The 22,641-nt window shown below is 46.2% G+C and overlaps 4 protein-coding genes across 9 annotated transcripts in view; 3 read left to right on the top strand and 1 right to left on the bottom strand.

The window, feature by feature from the left end:
* Window positions 1-2,862, top strand: part of LOC6527256 (protein abrupt) — a 48,244-nt gene extending 45,382 nt beyond the window's left edge. For both annotated transcript variants that reach the window (XM_015198158.2, XM_002088314.3), the window contains exons 8-9: window positions 2-703; window positions 770-2,862. In XM_015198158.2, coding sequence (XP_015053644.1) covers window positions 2-703; window positions 770-1,197 — 1,130 coding nt within the window. In that variant the 3' untranslated portion in view covers window positions 1,198-2,862. The remainder of the gene's footprint in view (window position 1; window positions 704-769) is intronic.
* Window positions 2,278-10,983, bottom strand: LOC6527257 (kinesin-like protein KIN-7O). 2 transcript variants are annotated; one of them, XM_002088315.4, is made up of 12 exons: window positions 10,712-10,983; window positions 10,520-10,642; window positions 10,116-10,462; window positions 9,154-10,055; window positions 8,889-9,053; window positions 4,875-8,628; window positions 4,530-4,799; window positions 4,307-4,474; window positions 3,992-4,249; window positions 3,810-3,927; window positions 3,254-3,753; window positions 2,278-3,198 (listed from the first exon to the last, which is right to left on the bottom strand). In XM_002088315.4, the coding sequence occupies exons 1-12, from the start codon at window positions 10,848-10,850 to the stop codon at window positions 3,052-3,054; spliced, it is 6,891 nt and encodes a 2,296-aa protein (XP_002088351.2). In that variant the 5' UTR covers window positions 10,851-10,983; the 3' UTR covers window positions 2,278-3,051. The 2 variants fall into 2 exon arrangements, with proteins under 2 accessions (XP_002088351.2, XP_015053156.1); XM_015197670.3 differs by lacking the exon at window positions 8,889-9,053.
* Window positions 10,984-12,156: 1,173 nt separating this feature from the next.
* Window positions 12,157-20,362, top strand: LOC6527258 (kinesin-like protein KIN-7I). Of its 2 annotated transcripts, XM_002088316.4 has the most exons (11): window positions 12,157-12,405; window positions 12,476-12,598; window positions 12,656-12,996; window positions 13,050-13,912; window positions 15,180-18,684; window positions 18,741-19,013; window positions 19,068-19,217; window positions 19,275-19,526; window positions 19,597-19,863; window positions 19,934-20,054; window positions 20,113-20,362. In XM_002088316.4, the coding sequence occupies exons 1-11, from the start codon at window positions 12,267-12,269 to the stop codon at window positions 20,220-20,222; spliced, it is 6,144 nt and encodes a 2,047-aa protein (XP_002088352.2). In that variant the 5' UTR covers window positions 12,157-12,266; the 3' UTR covers window positions 20,223-20,362. The 2 variants fall into 2 exon arrangements, with proteins under 2 accessions (XP_002088352.2, XP_039226216.1); XM_039370282.2 differs by lacking the exons at window positions 12,157-12,405; window positions 12,476-12,598; window positions 12,656-12,996; window positions 13,050-13,912 and adding an exon at window positions 14,242-14,702.
* Window positions 20,363-20,684: 322 nt separating this feature from the next.
* On the top strand, window positions 20,685-22,537 carry LOC6527259 (transcription initiation factor TFIID subunit 12). 3 transcript variants are annotated; one of them, XM_002088317.3, is made up of 4 exons: window positions 20,686-20,819; window positions 21,082-21,173; window positions 21,262-21,360; window positions 21,444-22,537. In XM_002088317.3, exons 1-4 carry the CDS (start codon window positions 20,802-20,804, stop codon window positions 22,147-22,149), a joined length of 915 nt encoding a protein of 304 aa, XP_002088353.1. In that variant the 5' UTR covers window positions 20,686-20,801; the 3' UTR covers window positions 22,150-22,537. The 3 variants fall into 3 exon arrangements, with proteins under 3 accessions (XP_015053650.1, XP_002088353.1, XP_015053649.1); XM_015198164.2 differs by lacking the exon at window positions 21,262-21,360 and having other exon boundaries at window positions 20,685-20,819; XM_015198163.2 differs by lacking the exons at window positions 20,686-20,819; window positions 21,262-21,360 and having other exon boundaries at window positions 21,043-21,173.
* The last annotated feature ends 104 nt before the right edge of the window (window positions 22,538-22,641 follow it).

The following is a 22,641-nucleotide window of genomic DNA, read 5'->3' on the forward strand; positions in this document are numbered from 1 at the left end:
GTTTCACGACGCTCCCTGGAAATGCGTGTCCGTGCCACAGATCCGCGTCCCTGCCCCAAGTGCGGAAAGATCTACCGCTCCGCCCACACACTGCGCACCCATCTGGAGGACAAGCACACCGTGTGCCCCGGCTATCGATGTGTGCTGTGCGGCACGGTGGCCAAGTCCCGCAACTCCTTGCACTCGCACATGTCGCGCCAGCATCGCGGCATCTCCACCAAGGACCTGCCCGTCCTGCCCATGCCCAGTGCTTTCGATCCGGAGCTCGCCTCGCGCCTCCTGGCCAAGGCGGGCGTCAAGATCTCGCCCGCGGAGCTGAGGGCCAGGGCCTCGCCCACCGGTGGAAGTGGCAGCAGCGGCGGCGGCGGTGGAGGTGGCGGCAGCCAGGCCAAACTGGATCTGAGCAACGCCAGCGGTGGACCTATGGACGATGCCGAGGACTCTGACGACGATCCCGAGGACCTGACCACGGGCAATGGCTTGTATGGCATGGGCGGCAGCAGCAGCGATCTGAGCCGTTACCACGAGAGCCTGTTGAGCAACTTCGGGCACGCCAGGATGCGAAATGAAGCGGCTGCTGCGGCGGCCACTGCAGCTGCTCTTGGTCAACCCAAGGACTTGGGCGTCCAGATGCCAAACAGCAATGCACCTGGCCAATCCCTGCTGGACACCTATCTGCAGTTCATCACAGAGAACACATTCGGTGAGTACCACATTTGCAAATCCAATTTCCCGTATGTAATCCGCGTCCTCTCTTTCTCGACATTAGGCATGGGCATGTCCCAGGAGCAGGCAGCTGCCGCAACACTGCGCGCCAAGATGGCCCAGCTGAACGCGATGGGTCACAGTCTGGACAACCTGCCGCCGGGCCTCCTCCCCGGACAGTTCGATCTGAGCAAGCTGGCCGCCGGGAATCCCGCCTTTGGACAGAGCGGACCCGGACTGACCATTGAGCCGATACTGCGGCACGAACAGGCAGCGGGTAGCCTCTCGCCGAACCGACCACTGGCTCTCAACTCGGGCGGCAGGATGATGGGGCACGATGACATGGTGGAACACGATGGCGACATGCGGCGAGACGGTTCGGAGCCTATGGATCTGGGCCTGGACAACAACCAGTCGGGCAGCAACCATGAGGTGGCCAACTCCGACGCCGAGGAGAACTACTCGGAGGACGAGGGAGTGCACAACACATAGGAGGAGCCAGAGACTCCAGCGAGGGAACCACGAATATGAACATGAACATGAAGATGAACATGAACAGTTGTATACCGATTACCCATGGAACATATGTAACGAGTAGCCTTATCCTCATGTATACCAGTTTATGTGTACGATACGATACAATACGATAGTGAAACCTAGGACTAAGATCATATTTGTGCCGCTGCCAGAGCTGGCCTAGTAGAATTCGATGTTGTGCTTTTTAAACTACCTAACTATACAGATACATATACATACATATATAGATATAGATATATCCCTATACACATGTATATTTATAATTTATATACACAAGTACCTGCTGTGTATACAAGTCGATGAGAAGGAGAAATTGAAAGCCCCAGACAACCCATCCTGCATGAAAAATATAACGTAATGGTAGTCTAAACTCTAGAGTACTAAGTTAGATTTCACATTGAAAGAGATGCCTGTAAATACATAAAAATATTCATGTTAGGCCAACAGCAGCCCCCAAACAATCCGTCGTATTAGTATTGTACCAGACGCCAGCAGATAATTCAGATGTGCCATGCATGCCACAGCCTTCCAGTTCCAAGTCTAGCCAGTCTATACCAGTGCTTACCATATCTCAGGAACACTTGCGGACAAATAAACAACTACACCGAACTACCTCAGCCAGCGAAAGAGCTGAATCCCCGAAACGAACCCGAGCCTCAGACTTCCATGAGTTGTGACTGGTCGTGCACTCCATCTCCAGGAAACTTGCCAATTTTCAGCAGCAGAAATCTGCTCCTAGACTTAGAATCCTATGGGGATCAGCAGCAAACAAGAAATTTAATGTTTATACACAACTTACATACGGTATACAGTGCACGCTCGGTATACGTATCTACACTTAAATATACAAACATATGAATGCCTGTACTTATTTGTCAGAGAATTGAATACCTCAGCATACTCAGCATTCGGTCGTTAGCACTCGAAGGTGAACCCCTTAATAAATGATATCCAGTGCGAATCATATACTTATATTTAAATTAGGCTAGTTAGTTTATGTGGCAGCACTGCAAGCAAGACATAGATAGATGTAACTACTTGTTTCCTGTATGTATTTAGTTCGAATATGCCTCAGTTATCCTAGGTTTATGGTTAGCTTCAATCGGAGATGAGCACAGACTCTACAAGAGTCGCTACAACTTGCCTTATGACCAACATATGTGTTAATTTAGTAATCTTCTACCTCAATTAATTTAAATGTATTTTACTTGGTATTTATTTGTAAGTCCTTAACTGCACTCTCAACTATGTAAGTTATTTCACAGCATGCGTGTTTCAAAAATCTTACTTAAGAATCACCTAACAGCATAGCAGAGATAAATAAACAAAAAAAAAATCAAGAACACGAGAGTATCTTTAGTTTTTATTTACCCGATGTAGATTTTTTATTTGGTTCTATACACTTTCCTCTCACTCTCGCCCAGATTTTGGCGCAAGGGGAGTGCAATAGATTGCATTTTTTAGGCTTGAAATGCATTTATGGCTAATGCGATTCGGTTAAGACGTTAGATTAAAATATATTAGTTAAAATCGTTACATAAGCAATATAAGTAGACATCCATGTGCTTAGAAAGTTATAAAAATATTTATTGACATTACAATAAAGCCGCGTTATGAAGACAACATGTGTTTTACTTAAAATATGCGGACCTAATTCATTTGCTTGGTATTGAATACTTAACAAAGAGAAGACGTTTAAGTACAATACATTAAATGCAGTCTGGCGACTGTAAGTGAGACAAAATTAACTTAAAACCAAACCCATGCACATATATACACTTTTAAAATATAAATATAATACATAGTGACTTATTTAGCTGATGTAGCTGTTTCATATTTCGCGACTTTTTCCCGCAGGACATTCAACTCCTCTAGTCGCATCGCCAAAACTCGTTTTGCGGTTTCATACTTATTTTTGATTGTAGAAATTTCCTTCTTTTGGGACTCGCACTGTGCCTGTAAAAACAATATTTTATACAAGAAGTATTTAAGTAAAACTGCAAATTACAACCTTCAATGCACTAGTTTGACCAGCTGAGAGTAAGGTAATATTCGAAGTATCTTTGTTTTCGTTTTGCCTAAGTTTCTCTTCCAGTTCCTTGATGAGATTGTAACGGGAGCGCAACAACCGAACCGCATCCTGATACTTTATGTTCGTTTTCTCAAGGATGGCCTCAAGATCGGATTCTGTCTGAGTTTGGGCCGGTACGGTAACAGACTTGGCAGCCTGTGCTTTTTGGTTAGATCCTGGTTCTTTGGACAATGCCGCAGCATCGGTGAGGTCAGAAATCTTTGCGTTAAGATCTTGAAGCTTCATCTTAAGCCGTTTCTGGTCAGAGCGTGCCTTCTCTTGCTCCTCCAAAACTCTCTTCTTCAGTTGCGCATTCTCGTCCTTCAGCGGATGATGCTTCAGCTCCATGTTTAGTGCCGTCACTTGGCTCTCGCGAATGAAGAGCTCGCGCTGGCAATCCTGAAGCTTGCTATTCAACTCCGCACAGCTGCAGTTGTTGTCTGAAATTGGTTTCATTAAGGTTGAAGTCTAGAGGAAACACGGCAACTACTCTTACCAACGGGATCTGTCATGATGCCGATTTCCCGAACGTCGTTCCAGTAAGACTGCCGCCGCTCGTCGTGGACGCTGATTCGTCGATTCTTCCGTATTTCGGATTCAGAGGTAATCGATTTCTGCAAAACCAAAATACATATAGGGATCTCTTATGGATGGATAGAGGTTTAGATGTTATTTTACCCTGGGGCCAGAGTTCCGATCCAGACGTTTTCTAGCCGCAGGGGCACCTGGTGACCCGTGTGAGGCAATTGACTCGAATGAAGCGTTGTTTGGGTTTACTTTATGTGCTTGTAATGTGTCTAGTTCCGCCTCAAGCTTAGCCACAATATCGTTGACCGAGCACAACTTTTCCTCAAGGGCGCGTTTGTCTTCTAAAAGACTTGAGATTGTGCAGTCCATGCGTTCCACCTCAGCCCGGAAACTGGCTTCCTTGGATTTCTAAAAACAAATTTATTAAAAAATTTAAATAACTTAGCAACAAGATATCACATTTACCAGAGTTGACTGGAGCTGCTCGCACTCTTGCATGAGTTCCTGAAGCTTACTGCCATTATCGTTGAGCATTCTCAGCTTTTCCTCTTGGATACGGTTTTGCTCGTTAAGATTAAAAACTTGATTGTTTAAGTGCTCCCTCTCCGTTTGGATAGTAGTCTCTTTGGATTGCTAAAAGAATCGATGAGTAATTTTCTGTAAATCATCGTGTAAGCTGCACTATTACCATATCAAGTCGCAGTTTTTCGCACTCCCTTGTCATATCGTCGAGCTTCTGTACCAATGCAAGGTTTTTGATATTGCTCTCATCTACGACCAAGTGGAGCTTTGAAAAGTCTTCTTGCAGAGCTGCAAACTTCGCCTCGTTGGAGGTCAATTGAGCCTTAAGTCGAGCATTGTCTTCCTCCTTCTCCCGCAGAGTGGTCAGCTCTTTCTCCAGCTGCTGTTTTGTTTCCTGCAGATCGAGTATTATTAGGTCTTTGCTATCTTGTTCCCCCTGGAAAAAGGCATCGTTTTTTTTTATTTAATAGCATTTTCGTATAATTGTAAGAAGGTTAAGAAAAAATCTTACCAGATTAGAGCGCAGATTTTCGCACTCCTTGGTGAGTTCTCTAATTGTATTGCGGCCCAGCTCCACCTCGTGGGTTAGATCCGTGAATCTTTGACATATTTCTGATTTACTGGCTTGCAACTGCTGCTCAAGGTTAGATTTAGCTTCTTCCAGTTTGACTAACTTTTCTTTCAGGGAGACAGACACCTTATTCTCCTCTTCCCACATGCCCCGCAGATTTTCAGAATTTCTAAGCTTTACTTTGAGCTCTTCATTTCCAGACTCCAGCTTATCTTTAGTTTCTTGCAGAGAATTAAGCTTCAATTGGAGCTCGCTTATTGATCCTTTTAGTTCAGCCGTGTCGCGTATGAACTTTTTTGCTTGTGCAGCCATCTGCTCCTCGACTTCTTGGAGCTGCGTTACTAGAGTCATTTTATCCGAACTCGCAGTTGTCTTTGCATCCATGACGTTCTTCAGTTCTGTGCGAAGCTCTTCTACTTCCACATCTCGACTTGAGATTCCCTTTTGTAAATCAATCAATTCCGATTGCAGGCTCTCCACTTTCTTTTGCAGGTTTGATGACAGTTCATTTGCCTCAGCAAGACAGATTTTCAGGCGTTCGTGCTGCGATACCAAATCGTCATACAGAACGATTTTTAGTTCTGCTTCCTTCAAGGCTTCTTCGAGATCGGTTATCTTGGAGGTAAATATCTCGAACTTGGTTGTGAAATCACTCTTTTCCGTCTCATTCCGATTGCTTAGGACTATAATTTCAGCTTGGACTTCCTGTAGCTTATCTAGGGTGCTAAAATGCTCTACTTTGGCCTTTTGAATCTCTGATTCCAGTGACAACTTCTCCATCCTAATGTTATCCAGGTCCAGAACCTGCTGGTCACATTTTTCCTGGAGCTCAGTAATCTTTTTGTTCGAAGAGGCCACAATCAAATCCAGTTGTTTAATATGTGCTTGTATTTCCGAACTGTTTTGGTCTAGAGTAAGTGATTGCATTTGCAGCTGCTCCTGGGTCTTACTGCACTGCTTCTCAAATTCGATGTTGTCCATTTTTAACTTGTTGAATGCCAAGTCCTGCTCAGCTCTGGTTTTCTCCAACTTAGTAATTGTATCTGACATCGCACTTCTGTCGCTAATCATCTGCTCCAACGACTTTTTCACCTCCTCAAGCTTCGAGGATGCCTTATCGCGCTCTTCTTCCGTTTGAGTCAATTGCTCCTTCAAGGTGGCTCGAACATCGCTTATTTCCGCTTTAAAGGCATCCTCCATTTTGGATTGTTGTGATCTAGCCTCAGCTAGCTTATCTTTAAGGGTTTCCCTGATTGTTTCCATTTCTGCCTGGTGCTGGATAACCAAGTGGTTTCTTGCCTCCTCAGCCTGGGAAATGTTTTCTTGAAGAGCAGACTTAAGCCCTTCCAACTCCGCCTGACAGCTAGCCGTAACACTGGATAGTTTCTCCCCTGCCTGCAATAGCTGCTCCTTTAAAGCGTCCACATTGCTCTCATAGCGATCTTTAGTCTCTTGCAACTCATCGATGAACTTGGCTTGGTTCTCTTTCTCGCTCGTTTCAATCTTCAGCAGAAACTCCGTTCGCAGAGCACTTATTTCATTATCTTTTATCATCCGCACATCACTTAGTTCTTCTTTGGTTGCCTTTAACAACTGGTTAAGTTCCTCGATTTGACTTTCATATTGGGAGGAAAGTTGCATCTGATCCGGCTTTGCTTCCGCAAGATTGAGAGATTCTGTCGCTTTAAGGCTTTGTTCAACGAGTTGCGCATTTTTCTCTTGAAGCTGATCGATTAGACGTAGGTCATCGGACAGCTTCTGCGCCTGGCGATCCAGGAGTTCCTGTTTTTGTTTAGCATCCGCTTGCAACTCGGCAAGCTTCACCTCCATTGATAAGCACCGCTCACTCATTTCCTCAAAATCTGTCTGTAATTCCGCTAAGTTTCCGTCCTTTAACTGGATCTGCCTTGACTGGTTTTCAAGTTCGGACTGCAGCCCACAGACCTGGTACTGCAATTCCGTTATGGAAGTCTTGAGCGTGGCCACCTCCTGATCTCTTCTGCCGGGAGATGTGGGGCAGCCTGGAAGGGTATCCTCGTCAGGCGGAACTCGGAGCAGACTCTCGCTCATCGAGCTCTCCCTTGTTACTCTATCCTGGAGCTCTTCGTACACCATTGTCATCTCCGCATTTTGTTTTTCCAGGGACTCGATCTGCCGCTGGTAGTCCTCAACCTTGTTCACTATAACGCTCTTTTCCAGGAGTGTCGACTTTAGGTCATTCATCTGCTCTTGCATTTCGTTGATGTTTGCCTCTGTGACCTCCATAAGAGCAGTCTTCTCTTCGATTTCCTGTTTCAGCTGCGAAATAATATCGAGCAGTCGTTTTTCCTCTCCCATCTCTACATGTTCCTGGCTAAGGCGCGTTATCTGGAACCTGTGTCGCTTGAGAAAACCTTTGAGACAAATAGATTCAGTTGTATCTGAGTCAAGAGTGTCCTCCTCTATGTACTCAGCAGACTCGAGGCAAAGCTTAAGTCCTGGCTCGCTCTGACCCTGAACCTCCATTTGGTTGGCCCTGAAAAGGCGACAGATGCCGGAATGATGCTGCAGCTCTATCTGTTGGATGGACTCAGATAGCTTGACAAACTGGTGCAGCAGGTTCTTGTCGAGGTTAATCTCCTGCTCCTTTTCGCTAAACCCGGTGCTAATACCGAAACTCCTCATAGACTCAGCATCCAGACTCGTGGGTCGATTCTTTAGCTGCCTTAGCAGAGCATCGTTTTCCTGGACACTCTCCATCAATTCGTTGGAAAGGCAGTCGTATTCCCGCTCCATCTCTTTAAAGTTTTTCTCCAGTTCAGTGATTTTTGCTTTTAGTTCTTGATTTTGTATTTGAAGCGTTTCCACATGAGATTCCGGGGTTTGGGCTTTTTTAAGCATGCTTTGGTACTCTTCAGCTTGTTCTTTGAGGTCTTTGTTCTCTGCTTGCAAGTTCGTGTTGTCCTTCTGAAGCCGTTGAACCTCAGTGCTAGAGGCGCTAGCCCGGCGTTCTAAATGCTCGTTTTTCTCCTGCATATCCTGGTACTTCTCCTGAACGATTTCGTGGTGATCCCGCATGTCTTTCATGTCCACTTGCTGTGCATGCCACTGTTGCTCCAGAGTGTCGAATCTTTCCTGTAGTTGCCCAACGTCCATCTGAGAGGCGGATAACTCTTGCGAAAGCCGCTCGCAATCAGACGTCTTTTGGGTAACCTCGGCGCTTGCCAGGTTAAAGGCCGATTCCATGCTTTCTAACTTGTCGCAAACAGAGACGATCTCAGACCGGAGCTGATCACACTCGCAGGAATTATTCTTGGACTCTAAATCTGCAATCAGCTTCTCCAGTTGCTCACACTTTTTGCACGTACTGTCGTCGCCGGCGGTGTCTTCCGGCTCCAGGACAATGGAAAGCATTTGGTCCTCCTTGCTATTCCGTAACACATCGCGGGATAAATTGTCGAGGGACTTCTGAAGACTCTCTATGGTCAACTCCTTCTCTGAGAGGGCGGAGAGCAAGTCATCCACGCGAAGTTTCGATGATTTCTTGTGAGCCTCGAACTCAAACTCGAGGCCCACGGCCTCCTGATTCTCCACTTTTAATCTGGCCACAGTCTGTTCCAGAGTACTCAGTTGCACCTCCAAATTGCTAATCTTCAAATTAGCAGCCTTATTGGCCGCCGTAAGGCTGGTTACCTCCTCTTGAAGAGCATCATTACTAGAAGATACACAAGAAGCAAACAATTCGTTAAGCACTAAATGTTTAATAAAGTAAATCAAACAGACAGGTTTTGGTGTGGAGTTGAATAAACATGACCATTTACTTTTAAAAAAAATGAACTAAACTTTGTTTATGTTAGTTTTAGGGGTGAGGGGTTAAAGCACAGAAGTCGAGTTCATTTTACATCGGATTTTTACATGGAAGGCACTTTGTTTTGGGCGACAGATTCCTTGACAGATAACACCTCATTAACTCACCGCTCCTTTTCAGCTAAAGAACCTTGCTCTAAATGATCCCGCTGAGCTGTAACCTCGGCCAGCTTTTCTTTTAAACCCTGCACCTCTTCGCACTCCACCTCAAAGTGCTTCTCTAAGCTGGTGAACATTTGCAGGTCCTGGATCTCCTTCTTGATTTTTTCCACTCTGTGCAAGCAGATAAGTGCAGGGATCGGGTCGTATATGGATGCGATTGTTATGTGATGAGTGTTATGGAGAATGATCAAAAGCTTGGAGAATTACTTACGTTAAGGGGCCCATGGGAGTGAGGGTCAGGTCTGGCAGTTGCTTGCCGATCAATGTTGGTTTGTATACATCTGGGCGAGGTGAGCCAAAGTCAATGCACTCTGCCGGAAGAAATTCCTCACTAATGGAGTTGCTCACGTCACCGATATCTAGGGATCCCAAAATGTTGATGGTCTTTGGAATGTTGTCCCATCGTTTGGCAGCATTTGAAGTGGGAAAAAACACTGGTTTTGGAAGGTGGGACACCTTTGGAAATTGGACATGTCGCTCGTCAGTGATGCCGGTCTCTGCTGGCTCCAAATGCGAACCCGATGCAGTGGGACACCAAGTGCGGCGTCGCTTTTGCTGGCCCTTGTCACTCAGAGATTGGCTAGAGATTATCTTGTGCATGTCGCGCTTTATTCGTCGCTCCAGATCCTGTACCTTTAGCTGGCTCTCGTTTTTGCGCTCTTCTTCGGCCAGCTTATCCTTTAGCACCTTTATTTCGCGCTCCAGCCTCTTCATCATTGTGGCGTCAGAGACCATCTCGTTGACCTGCGGCTTAATGCGGATCTTCTTGGCTCGCGTGGCGAAACTAAGGGTAGACTGCGACTCTTCCATGATTGATGGTTTGATTGTGCAAATGATGGATGTAAGTGCATTGCCCCCCAAGGAAGCTTGCAGGATGCGCGTCAGCTTGGAATCGCGGAAGCTGATAAATTTATTGTCCACGTTTTCCGACAGATTCTTAATAACGTTGCTCAGAAAAAGTAGGCTCTTGTTTATATGACCGCCCTCCTTCAAGCGCGCTCCTCGAGCTCCCGTTTGGTCCGCTCGCTCCGATCCAGCCAGATCAACTAGGTTCAGCACGCTTTGAATCACTGCATCGTCATCGCTGCGATCCGACTTTCGGGACTCAATGATCTGTGGGATACATTTTGCAGATTACATGAATGAACCTTGCATGCAGCATGCAGCACTCACTATTCTGAAAATGGCGTGCGAACGGCTAGATCGCTCGTTCATGTTGGTCTCGCCCACAGTGCGCTCCTTGTTGCCCATACAGAGCAGGCGCAGGAGGTCCTCCTCGCTGGTTATGATACACTCCTCGCAGTTCACGTTCACAATCCCGTTGCCGGACTCGTGGATTTTGAGGTCCTGATTCTTCTTGTTCAGCAGATCGTAGATCTTCTCGTTGTAGATCTCGATGTAGCCGACGCGCAGCAGGAAGTCGCGCTCCGTCTCACTGGAGATCTGCTGAAAGATCTCCTTGGCGGCCAGCACCATGACGCCCGGGTTCTGGCCGTCGCCCATCATGGTGTACGTCTTGCCTGCAAAGCATGCCCGGTTTTAGGTTTATCGCGGTGTATATATAGCACAGTACCCACCTGACGACGTCTGGCCGTAGGCAAAAATAGTTCCGTTGAAGCCCTGCATGCAGGCGTGCACTATGTGCCTGGCCATCCGGTCGAACACCTCCTGGTTGTTGGCACCCTCGTCGAACACATAGTCTGCAGGAAGAATTGGTAAAAGCCCTTAGAGACTAGGTTTCTGGATACACTCCACAGGTGACCACTCACCGAAGACACAGGGCTCCGCTTGGCTGTCCACCAATTGGATGGAGCGGCTCTCCTTCACCTGCCAGAGCGAAGTGAGTCCGGGCTCGCATGGACGCACCTTGATGCAGACCTGGATGGAACTGGCGTTCTTCGCAGACATCTTGGCGGCTTTTATGTCTCAATGATTTACGACGAACACAACGCAGTTCATAAACAAACATAAAATTCAATGTTTTACAGAGAACAAACAATGATCGACATCTTTGTTTCTCGTTAAATTCGAACAAATACCGCTTTGCAAACTCAGGGACGGATCGGCTTCGATATTTTCTGGTTGCGATAACTAGTTCGATTGGTAAATCGATTGAAATTATAGTTTCCAATAGGGCTACAAAAACTAGCAACAGCTTAGTTCATATCATACAGGGCTGCATTAATCGTAATTTATGTTGGCTACTGCATTGTTTTATTATTTAAAACTTTGTTACTATTTACATTGTTATAAAGCTATTACAATTTTTAATTAATAACGATTTCAACGGGCAAGCACCAAATTCGATTACCCAATATTGTTAATTCTTCCAAAATATATAGATGAAAACTTTGGCACTTGTTTGAACTAATATGTTATATGTGTTCTTTTAGTACTTTATCATAACTGTGTTCTATAGCACACCTATAATAAAGAATATACTTGATACCATTTTAGAAAAAGAGACTAAACTTTGATATAACTCCTAATGTAGACGGTGGACTTGCATTGTTAAACCAATGAAATTTGGTGTTTATATCAAGCAGTATATTTCTTTCTGCATAAGCCAACTGCTCAGCTTTTGTCTGTCTGTTAGCAACAAATGTTAACATCAGTTATTTTAATCCTGTACATTTAATTTAATTTACTGGTCTTTCTTTTTCGAAATTTTGCGCATACGGGTATAAACAAATTATAAATAGTACCACTTAAAATACATAATAAAAAAATGCCCGACATGGGACTAAAATAACATTCATTATTTGAGTGTAACCGAAATGAGAATTCACTACTTTCATTTGTGCACTTAATGCATTGCTCTACAAAAAATTTTATTGTTCTTTTTTATTTTTGTTGAAAATATTTTCAAAAACTTAAATGCAAATATAAAAGAATGATCAAATGGTGCCATTAGTTTTCCAAAGTCCGATTCTGTCGAGTTGTTTTTCTCATTTATGAAAAGCTCTGATAGAGATGTTAAATGCTCAGTTTCTTTAAAAATCACCGATCTGCATTTATCGAAACTGGATCCCGTAGCAATATTTCCACCAAAATCTACTTAAAAATTGGTCATTTACTCATGTAACGTCTATATTATTAACGTTTTTACAAAATCTTTTTTAAAAAAGAAAACTTTTAAGTTGAACTGGCTCGCGCCGATTCACTGGTTCCGTGCTCCGATCTGGTTCGCTTCCGAAGCGGTATATGTTCGAATTTATTTAGGGAAACAAAGATGTCGATCAAATTAGCTTTCCTAACACGTTAGAGTCTGTTTGTGTCCGTCCACTGTGTGTGTGTCAAAAACGCTTCCCACAAGTCACAAAGATGACTGCCAAGAACGCCAGCTCCATCATGGCGTGCGTCAGGGTGCGTCCCTGCGAGCCCGGACTCACTTCGCTCTGGCAGGTGAAGGAGGGCCGCTCCATCCAGTTGGTGGACAGCCACGCGGATCCCTGCGTCTTCGGTGAGTGGTTACCTGTGGAGTGTATCCAGCAACCAAGTCCCTAAGGGCTTCATTCCATTCCTCCTTACAGACTATGTGTTCGACGAGGGCGCCAACAACCAGGAGGTGTTCGACCGGATGGCCAGGCACATAGTGCACGCCTGCATGCAGGGCTTCAACGGAACTATTTTTGCCTACGGCCAGACGTCGTCGGGTGGGTACTGTGCTATATATACACCGCGATAAACCTAAAACCGGGCATGCTTTGCAGGCAAGACGTACACCATGATGGGCGACGGCCAGAACCCGGGCGTCATGGTGCTGGCCGCCAAGGAGATATTTCAGCAGATCTCCAGTGAGACGGAGCGGGACTTCCTGCTGCGCGTCGGCTACATCGAGATCTACAACGAGAAGATCTACGATCTGCTGAACAAGAAGAATCAGGACCTCAAAATCCACGAGTCCGGCAACGGGATTGTGAACGTGAACTGCGAGGAGTGTATCATAACCAGCGAGGAGGACCTCCTGCGCCTGCTCTGCATGGGCAACAACACTTTGGGCGAGACCAACATGAACAAGCGGTCCAGCCGTTCGCACGTCATCTTCAGGATAGTGAGTAGTGCATGCTATTATAATTCATATAATCTGCAAAATGTATCCCACAGATCATTGAGTCTCGAAAGTCGGACCCCAGCGATGACGACACCGTAGTTCAGAGCGTGCTCAGCCTCGTGGATCTGGCTGGATCAGAACAAGTGGACCAGGCGGGTGGCCACGGTTGCGCATCCAGCCTGCGCAACCTGGTTAAGAGCCTATCTGAGAACATAGACAGCAAGCCAATTAGCTTTCGCGAATCGAAAATCACGCGCATCATGCAGCCTTCACTGGGTGGAAATGTGTTGACCTCTGTCATCTGTACGATTACGCCATCGGTTGTGGAGGATTCGATATCCACACTAAATTTCGCCATGTGTGCCAAAAATATTTGGTGCAAACCGCAGGTCTGCAAGATGGACTCTGAAAACACGATGATGAGGCGACTGGATCGCGGGATCAAAATGCAGAAGGAAAAGCTTGCAAAGGAGGAGCGCAAGAAAGAGAGCCAGCTGGTATTGCAGGCTTTGGAAAGTAGTATCAAGCGCGACATGTTGAAGATAATTTCCAGCGCCTCGCTTAGAGACAATCGCCTCCAGAAGCGGCGTCGTACTTGGACTTTATCCGCCTCAGGCTCAGAAGGCGAAACTCCTGCTCCCGCATTGACTGTGCCAGAGGAGTCCCGTCTCCCGCGCCCATCGAAGTTGACCAACCTGCCGAAACCCACGTTTTTCAACAAAACCACTCATTCTCAACGGCGGGAGATTGCTCCCAAAACCAACAGCATTCATCCGTCGCTAAAGGAGGAATTATCTCAAACGAATAATACGGACAGTAAGCTTTGCCGGCCGAAACAGTTGGAAAGCGAGGCGGCGAGCAGTATTCCTTCATTAGTTAACCAGATGCCAAAAATGTATCCGGAGTCTGTTACAAAGTAAGTAAATGTTGAAATTTTTTGATTCTACTGCTTACATATAGAGATATAAACAGATTAAAATGCTTTCTTCTACTTTGCATTCTGACCAGTAAGCTTAACAAACGAGACAGCTATTTCGTTTTGAAAAGCAGTTACGAGTCACATGTTGCGCATTTTGAATATACCAACTCACCTCTGGCGCGCATTCACCTGACACCTGATTTAAAAAACGAGGTGGAGTCGAGTGTGGCGTGCTCTTCTGCTCGGCCGTCTTCACGCGCGGTCTTCGCACGCTCTCCTCGCTTTCTCGGAGCAGTCGCTTCGAAGAGGGCAAGCTGGCTCCACTCAGAGTGCGATCGCGAAGAAATCGAAAACAAAACAAACGCCAACGCAAATAGCCGTCGAGAAGGAAAGATTTCTGGGGGAGAATCCGGTAGCGACGGGAGTGGGGACGACTGATGTGAGCCAGTTTTGCAAATAGACGCGGCTGGATGCGATGCGATGCGATGTGACGCCCCAGCTACGATCGCTTTGTGGCCCTGGGAGCGCGATAAGCGGCAGTCAGCCGATCGACAAGCCAGTTAACTGGCCAACTTCTTGATAATTTGATCGCTGGAATTCCGCAATGCGCATTGTATTTGCCGCTGCCCAACAGCCAGCACGCTTTTCCTCCGCCCATCGCTCTCGCGCTCCTCCGCCGATCGTCGTCTTGGGTGATCAATGACGTCGACCCTACTGCCGATCCACCAACGTTATAGACTGTGATGTAACGCCTATAGATTGGCTAACCGAAACCGAAACCGAGAGAGTGAGTGAGTGAGTGAGTGACATGGGTGAAAGATCTGCATCTACCAACCTACGCAGACAACTGCGGTCGCAATAATAGCTCAGTGCAGTTGTACTGCTGTCTAGTTTGCAAGAGATGGGTGGTAAATCCCTCATTAATTAATAAACTGTCAAAGAGATTAGAGATCCATATCTATAATCAGATCATTTATTTGTATATAATATTTATACCATGGTGTGCCTGTATTTCTATGGCCATGCTCGTATAACCCACACATCCCGCCTGCTGCAACTTCAACTTGAATGCCGCCAGCTGCTTCTATTTTTAGTGTTATTTTGTGAACGCCGGATTCCCTCGGACAGCAGCCATTTAGTTAGGCAGAGTAAACAGTGTTTCCTAGTCAGGCGCACTGGAATTATAAATAGAGTTAAAGTATATTTATGGTGTTCCTCAATTTACGTATTCATACAAGTATCTCATTTTTCCTATCAATTACAGCTGCGATGCCCTGCAGATCGAGATCTCTGCTCTTACTGCATCCAACCAGGTAGCAAAGGAGACGATCCAGAAGTACCAGGAGCAAGTAGAGGGGCTAACGGCGACAATTGAGCGACTGGAGATGGAGAAACGCGAATCAGCGAATCTCGGGGAGCAATTGGCCAAGTCCAAGCACATGGAGGCAGAACTTCTCTCTGTTCTCTCCGAGAAAGAAACGACCATAGACAGCCTGCAACTGTCGCTTAAGGAGCTTTCTCGAGATGTGTTGCGAAACAGCAAGGAGGATCACATGCGATCCATGTGCCCCGAGCTCGAGTCCAGCTGCGAGCGAATATGCAACAAGTGTCTGGAGTTGGAGCGGCTACTGCCCCTAGCGGATGCCACGGGTGTGGAGTCAATCGCCTGCCAGTGCGATCAGCTGCGATCGGAAATTGCTGCCACCCGCATCAAGTTGGAAAGTGTGCAGTCTGCTTTCAGCCAAGCACACTGTGAGGTCTCACAGAAGACCACTGATTGCGAACGCCTCTCCAGACAGATATCCACCGCCCAGGATGATTTTGGTCAACTGCAGGAAAAGTACAACAATCTGGAGCATAAGTGGATGAGTCAACAGCTGGCCATTGAGAACATGCAGGCTGACTACAATGCTATACAGCAAAAGTACCTAAAGCTGCTGGATCAGTACCAGTATCTGGGACGCACATCGGATGAACAGAGCCAGCAGCTGCAGGACGAAAATACGAAACTGCAAGCAGAGATTGAAACTCTGAAGGCGCGAGTGGAGGAAGCCCAGCGCAAGCTTTTGGAAGCTTCCAATCCGGATACTCATTCCGTAGAGTTGACGGTACAAAATCAAGAGCTGAAGCAGCGCCTTACTGAGTTGCAGATGAAATTTAACGAGATCCAGCAGAATTACGACTGTCTATCTAACCAATTGATGGAAAGTATCCAAGAGGGCGATATACTCCGAGAGGAGCTCAAGCAGCGGACAACGAGCTTCGATTTGGAGTCCATGAAGAGTTCGGGTGTAGGCACTGAGTGCAGTGATCCGGAAAACGACTTGGACTGTGATCTGCTGCAGCAATTTACCGAGCTGTCGGAGTCCATCCAAGAGATTGAGTTCGTCGACTACTCTGGTGGCAGGCGCCTCTTTAGATCCAACCAAGCGGAACAGGATCAGGACGTGCCAAGCTTTAAACTCTGTCTCGAGCCTGCTGAATTAATAGAGGGTGATGGTAAACAGCAGAATGCATCGGACCCTGTACTCCTTAAAGGCTCTCTGAAGCGTCAAAGATTTCAGATTGTGAAAATTACTCAGAACCAGGATTGTATAAAAGAGGAGGACCGACAGCGTGATGTCATCTTCCAATTGGAGCAAGAAGTTGCAAAGAAAAAGAATCTTATTGAGGAAGAGAAAGCAGTCGTGAATGACTTGCGTGTACAAATGACCAACCTAGAGAAGACTCTTCTTAAGAAGAGCGAAATAGTGAAAAAGGTTGATGACTACGAAACGCAAATCGAAACTTTAAAGAAGCAAAATGCTGAGATAAAGATATTGTACGAGGAGTTACGGCATAAAGATGCCGCTAAGCAGGAGCGGGAATCGCAAGAGGTCGCTGATCTTAAGACATCACTTGCAGAATTGAAGAACAAGGTGTGTGATCTGCAGACAGAGCTTAAAGACCAGTTGAAGCTGATGCAGTTGAAGGACGGCCAAATATCCGAGCTACAAGCGGATATTGAAGAAATGAGCGAGCATTGCTCATCCATGGAGAAGAAGCTTACGGAGTTGGAGGAGGACGCCAATCAAAAGCGCAATCTACTCGATTGCCAAGCGCAGGCGTCATCAGATGATCATCAGCTTCAGGGGAGCGGTGCAAAACTGGAGGACTGCAGCATTAAGAAGCCAATCCAGGAGCAAACCACTCTTATCTTGGAATTCGAAAGCCGAATCGAGCAACTTGAAGAATCACTGAAAAGGGCAAAAGAAGAATTGAGCTTTTTGGAGAAGCGAAAGACAGATGAGATTAACAGCATTCAGCTGGAGTACATGGTGAAAATTGAGACGAGCGAGAATGAAAACCGCTCCAAATTCCGAGCATACTGCCTGGAGTTGGAGGAAAACAAGGAACGGTATGACAGCAGTGTGAAAACTTTGGAGGAGCAACTACTGCAGGCCAGTGAAAAGCTCGCCAGTGTTAAGACTCAGTGTCAGGCGGAATTGGAGGCCATTAAAGGATCTCTTCAAGAAAAGATTACTCAGGCCGAGAAGGACAGAACTGAATTGGTTGCCCTGCACAAGGCAGAGCTGGAAAAAATCAGGGAAACTCTGAAGGAGAAGGAATCTTCTTACAAGGAGAAACTGAGCCAAGCTCTGGAGGAGCAAGAGAGAGGAATTTGTAGACTCGAGGTGATGCGAAACACAATAGCAGAGCTGCTTAAGACAAAATCTGATCAGGAACTGGAGTTCGAGGGAATACAAATGGAAAAGCGCCAGCTTGAGAAACTCTACGACGAAAGCCTGTTGCAGGTAGAAAAACTGCAACGCACTATTGATCAGAAAAGTTCTGAGGCACGGGCAGTTGTTGAGGAACCCAAATTGCTGAAAGCCTCTTCGAACGAGAGCATTAATGAAACGCCGAAAAAGTGCGAGGATTTGGAACTGTTGCGATGGGAGAAAGCAGAACTGCTATCGGAGATCCAGAAAGTCCATACACAGCACTCGAAGACCCTAAAAAAACTTGAGGAAATCGAAGCGGAAATGATTACCCTAACCAGTCAAAAGGAGTTGGAGAGGTGTGAGATTGAGGAAAAGCTTGAGACTTTCAAGTCCAAGGAAGCAGATCTCACAGAAGCTCTGCACTGTGCTCAACTCAAGTTGGATGCCCACGATGAGCTCATGTGCCAGCACGAGCGGCTAAAAGGCTTCCTTTTGGATTCAAATGAGTTGTCGGCAAACCTGCAGAAGAAAGTTGAGCGCTTGGACTCCGAACTGCTTGCTTCACAGAAAGAAATTTCAGACCAAGATTCAGAGATTAAAAAGCTTCGCTCTGAGCTTAAGCACGCTATTGATGCAAATGCAAATGCGAGAACGGCACAACTAGATTTGGAAAGCCAGCTAAAGGAGGTAGAGGAGAATTTATCTGCGCAGTTAGTTCAATTTCAACGAGAGATTGCCGATCTTAAAGGTTCAGTGGACGAGCTCCAGCTTAAACTGAAATCTCTGCAAGAAGTAAAAGACAATCTAGAGTCTGGGAATGCAGAGCTTAAAGGTAAGCTAAAACAAGCTCAGGATCTACAAAACATGGTGGATAAGGAGCGAAAGCTTAATGCCTCTCTACGAGATGATTTGGGCAAACTGGAACAAACACAAACTGATCTCGAAGAGCAACTGCGAGTGAAGCAAGCAGAATTCGATCGGCGATCCAAGGAGCTTTCCTTGGAGCTTGATCGAGACCAAATTGGGGAACTGACCAGGGAGTGCGAAAACCTTCGGTGTGAACTGGTAAGCGTAATTTATTGAACGTTTTCACTTTTGTATTTTATGAAATCATTTGTCAGGAAGCTCAAACTAATACTTTTCTGAAGGAAAAGGAAACTTTGAACTTGACCATATCCGATCTGAAACTGAATAAGCAAGAGTTAGAGGAAAAGCTGACCATTCTTAGTGAGAAGGATAAAAGCAATTCTCGGCTTGAAACGGAATTCGCATCGCTGCTAGAGTCCTCAAAGGAAAACCAAGCAGCCATAAAAGCAGCCAATAATTTAAATCTCGAATTGCAGAAGAAAGTTCACGATCTCACAAAGGAGTGTGAGATCTTAAGTTCCGACCTGGTAATAGGTTTTTTAATCTGGTTCAGTACAATATTGGTAACTAAAATTTTGCAGCAATCCAAAGATGAAGCAATCCAAACGCAAAAGGAACTGTTTGATAACTCTGTTTCTGATCTAAAGAAGAAAAATCACACGACGAAGGAAAAGTTGACTACGCTAAACCGGACTCTCAACGAGGATTGCGAAAAGCTCCGTTTAACATTGGTAATATGGAATATGTCACTGTAGGTCATTCGATCGGTAATGGTAATTTGTATTCAGAAATCAAAGGAAAGCGATTTGAGAAAGAACAAGCAAGAGTTGGAGGAAAAGCTGGCCCTTCTTAATGCGAGTAATGCGAGCAATGACCGACTTTCGTCCCAGTTGGCGTCCAATGAAGGCGCATATAAGTCACTGTGGGAGGAATCGATTGAGCAAAAAGTAACCATGGCAGCGGCCAATAAGAAAAGCCTCGAAATGGAACAGAAGGTTGATAAACTTACGAGGGAGTACGAAGAACTACGATCGACTCTGGTAAGATAATTGTGATCAAAGGCAGTTATAAAATAGCTCATTCTTTTTGTGTTTTGTCTTATTTGTTTAGAAAACCAGGGAAATCAGTTTTCTATCCGAGAAGGAACGCATGGACGACACCATCTCTATTCTGTTAGAAGACAAGCGTAATCTTGAGGAAAAGCTGTGCTCAGTCACCGAGCTCCTGACTAAGCTTCAACATGAACTGACGGCTTCACAAACGCATAAGGTGAATGGCGGCGATGTGTGCTTTGAGTCGAGTGGATCGCCAACTCCAGGAGCTGTTTCGGCATCAAAGAAGCCTCTGGATCGCAATCCTGTTGGCAGCGTGCCAAGGGTACATATGAATTGCCAAATTCCGAGTAACTCCGCAACTATAATTTTTTTATTTTGTTATTTTCGTATAGAAGTCCCTTAGCTTTGAGACTGCGGTGCGAAAGAATCGACGGATGACAGCTTACGATGAGCACCGCAAGCAGTCTTGCTGGAATGAGTTTCGTGAATGCGGTACTATGACCGATCCCGTGGGTAAGTAATATTTGCTTAGCCGAAGAATCCTTGCATTCTCATACGGATTTATTTGCAGATAGCAATTGCCACTGCTCGCAACAGAGCTGCACACAAAGACTGAGTTCGGACGGGAGCCAAAACATTGAGTTTAAAGATACAAAATCGATGGGAAGACACAAAAATTAATCTGAATTAATGTTAACCAAGTATTAAGAATTTTTTTGTTAAGTGTTATCTTGCAAAGGGTGGATTTCTACATTTATCGTTTTCTATTTTTGTGCTAATTATTTGTCAAATATTATCAATACACAAATTACAAAAACAAACGTGATCCAAATATTCAAAATTAATTGCTTAGTTTAATAATTTAAAAAAAAAAAAAAAAAAAAAGTTTAATAGTTAAATCCGATTAAGTAATGTGTTCTGATTAATATGTTTAATTGTTTATTTTGTTTATATGTATAGGATTGAATAAACTATTTATATTATCTTAATTTTAGCATTAGATTCGCATAGGTGGCTAATTCCTGAAATAGAAGATTAAAAATTACTTAAATGTAAAACTAAATTAGTATAACGGTTTTTGTTTGAATGCCCGATATACCAATCGATAAGTCGATAGCAGCAAAACTAAATATCCCAGTGTTGTGCAATAGCCAATTGGGGGCCGCTTGAGTGTTGGGTACGGCGTCAGTGTTGAAAAGCTGCGGACGCAAAACTACGTAAAATTACGACAAAAAAACAGCGCCCCGCGAAAAAAAGGCCATGAACTCGGCAATCAAGGTAGGTTCTGCCGCTCCGCCACATCCGCCGGCTGCGCCGCCCGCGGAAATCCCGTCGCCAGCGCCCCCGCGCGTTCTAAGCGAAAAAAGGCGGCGCGGGAGAGAGTCGAGAGTCATTCGTTTGTCTCACTCCTGCGAGTGGGAAATTTGTTGTTCCACCTTGAGTGGGGCGACGGGCGGTGGGCGGGGGCGGTGCGTTTGTTTTGAATTTGCACGCGGTAACAACAAACTGACTCCGGATGCAAATCCGCGTACACTTGCAGGTGGGGGAGATATTCACGGCCGCCGGACAGGCGTTCAGCAGACTGGGCGATCTAACCATGCAGCTGCATCCCAATGCGGAATCGCCATCCGGGTAAGTTGATACACTGTGGTGGAGTCGCGAGTTTGTGGACACTAATCGGAGTGTTTCTGTGTCCTTTGTTCCCTCGCCACGGCTGCAGAAAGTGGACGGACGAGGAGATCGACATGCTGCACTCGTCTATAATGCGCTTCTCCGACGACCTGACCAAGATCAGCCTGAGCATCAAGAACCGCACCGTGTAAGTGATCCTGTGCTCCTGGCGAGGGAACCTGCTGCCCAGTGTGTTCGTGCTAGTTTCTCAATTGCCCTTCTCTATTGCAGCTCTCAGATCCGCCAGGCGCTGAAGAAGAAGGCCTTCGAGGACGCCGGCATTCCCGCCAAGCAAGTGCCCGTCCAGCAGGTGCAACACGTTCTCCAGACGCTGCCACAACAACAGCCGCAGCAGTCCCTTCCGCAGCCACCTCCTCAAGTATTCAAGTCACAGCCAATCGTGCAGCACGTACAGCTGGTGGCGCAGCCAAAGCAGATCATCCTGCATCCGCAATCCACCACTACGACGGGCACGACTGTGACCGTTAAGCAGTACCAGCAGATGCAGAAGGCTGCGGCATTAGCGGCAGCCCAGGCTGCAGCCTCGACGGCCAACAACACGCCCACCATTACGGAGAACATCATTATCCAGCAACCCACTTCGACAACGGCGGCAGTGGTGCAGCAGCCCCATGTGGTGTCCACCTGCTCGTCGACGCAGATCGTGGTGCCCGTAGTGTCGGCAGTGTCCACTGTTCCAACAGTACTCACGCCCACGGTGGTGATTGCCGACGATGTGGTGAGCACCTCCAATCCTCCAGCGGCAGCGGCGACAGCAGGATCGCCAGCCGGGGCGCCAGCAGGCTTAAAGTGCGGGCCAGACGTGTCCATGACCCTCAATCGCATCAATGTCCAGGAGAACGAAGTGGACGTGGAGGAGTGCCTGCCCGCAGAGGTGGTCAAGCTGGACTTTGTCAGCGAGGAGGTGGCCGGGTGAGGTTCGAGCCCTCGGAACGGGCTGGACTTCTTCTACTAGATCTCCGGCCGCAGAACGAATCACGTAACTTGGAACAGAACCGCTACAAATCTAGATCGAGAACTCTTAAACAAAAAGGTTGAGATGCCGCCCTAGCCCTAAGCCTAAACTGTTAAGTGTTGTCATATTTGATATACCCTGAAATCACCTTGTTCCCGGCCCCGAATGACAAATGAATTGTACGATGTGGATGAGGAGTCTGTGGATTGCCAACCACAGAGCGTAGATATTAATTGCGGAGCGTGTGTGCCGCGCCTAGACTTAAATTTACGCAAGACACAATAGTGCAAAGTACATAACGACGATCGTGTAAGTTGAGAGTGAATAAACGAGCATTATTTTAAGATCAGGCGATTTTGGGATTTAATTAAAGTGGGAATGCTTAAGCAAACGCGAAGATTCTCTTTTGTGCAACGACTCTGGAAAAGAGGGCAGACTAATAAGTAGCTATTT

The sequence above is a fragment of the Drosophila yakuba genome, chromosome 2L, assembly GCF_016746365.2.
Source record: "Drosophila yakuba strain Tai18E2 chromosome 2L, Prin_Dyak_Tai18E2_2.1, whole genome shotgun sequence".
NCBI classification, from domain to species: Eukaryota; Metazoa; Arthropoda; class Insecta; order Diptera; family Drosophilidae; genus Drosophila; species Drosophila yakuba.

Excerpts from the sequence above, each read along its gene's own strand:
- LOC6527257 (XM_002088315.4), bottom strand. The coding sequence starts at position 10,850 with ATGTCTGCGAAGAACGCCAGTTCCATCCAGGTCTGCATCAAGGTGCGT. Across the intron at positions 8,629-8,888 it reads TCTTTAGCTGAAAAGGAGCG|TAATGATGCTCTTCAAGAGG; the intron begins GTGAGTTAATGA and ends TGTATCTTCTAG. Across the intron at positions 4,250-4,306 it reads AGCAGCTCCAGTCAACTCTG|AAATCCAAGGAAGCCAGTTT; the intron begins GTAAATGTGATA and ends ATTTGTTTTTAG.
- LOC6527258 (XM_002088316.4), top strand. The coding sequence starts at position 12,267 with ATGACTGCCAAGAACGCCAGCTCCATCATGGCGTGCGTCAGGGTGCGT. Across the intron at positions 19,014-19,067 it reads AGATCTTAAGTTCCGACCTG|CAATCCAAAGATGAAGCAAT; the intron begins GTAATAGGTTTT and ends AAAATTTTGCAG. Across the intron at positions 19,864-19,933 it reads CTGTTGGCAGCGTGCCAAGG|AAGTCCCTTAGCTTTGAGAC; the intron begins GTACATATGAAT and ends ATTTTCGTATAG.
- LOC6527259 (XM_002088317.3), top strand. Across the intron at positions 21,174-21,261 it reads AATGCGGAATCGCCATCCGG|AAAGTGGACGGACGAGGAGA; the intron begins GTAAGTTGATAC and ends CCACGGCTGCAG. Across the intron at positions 21,361-21,443 it reads AGCATCAAGAACCGCACCGT|CTCTCAGATCCGCCAGGCGC; the intron begins GTAAGTGATCCT and ends TCTCTATTGCAG.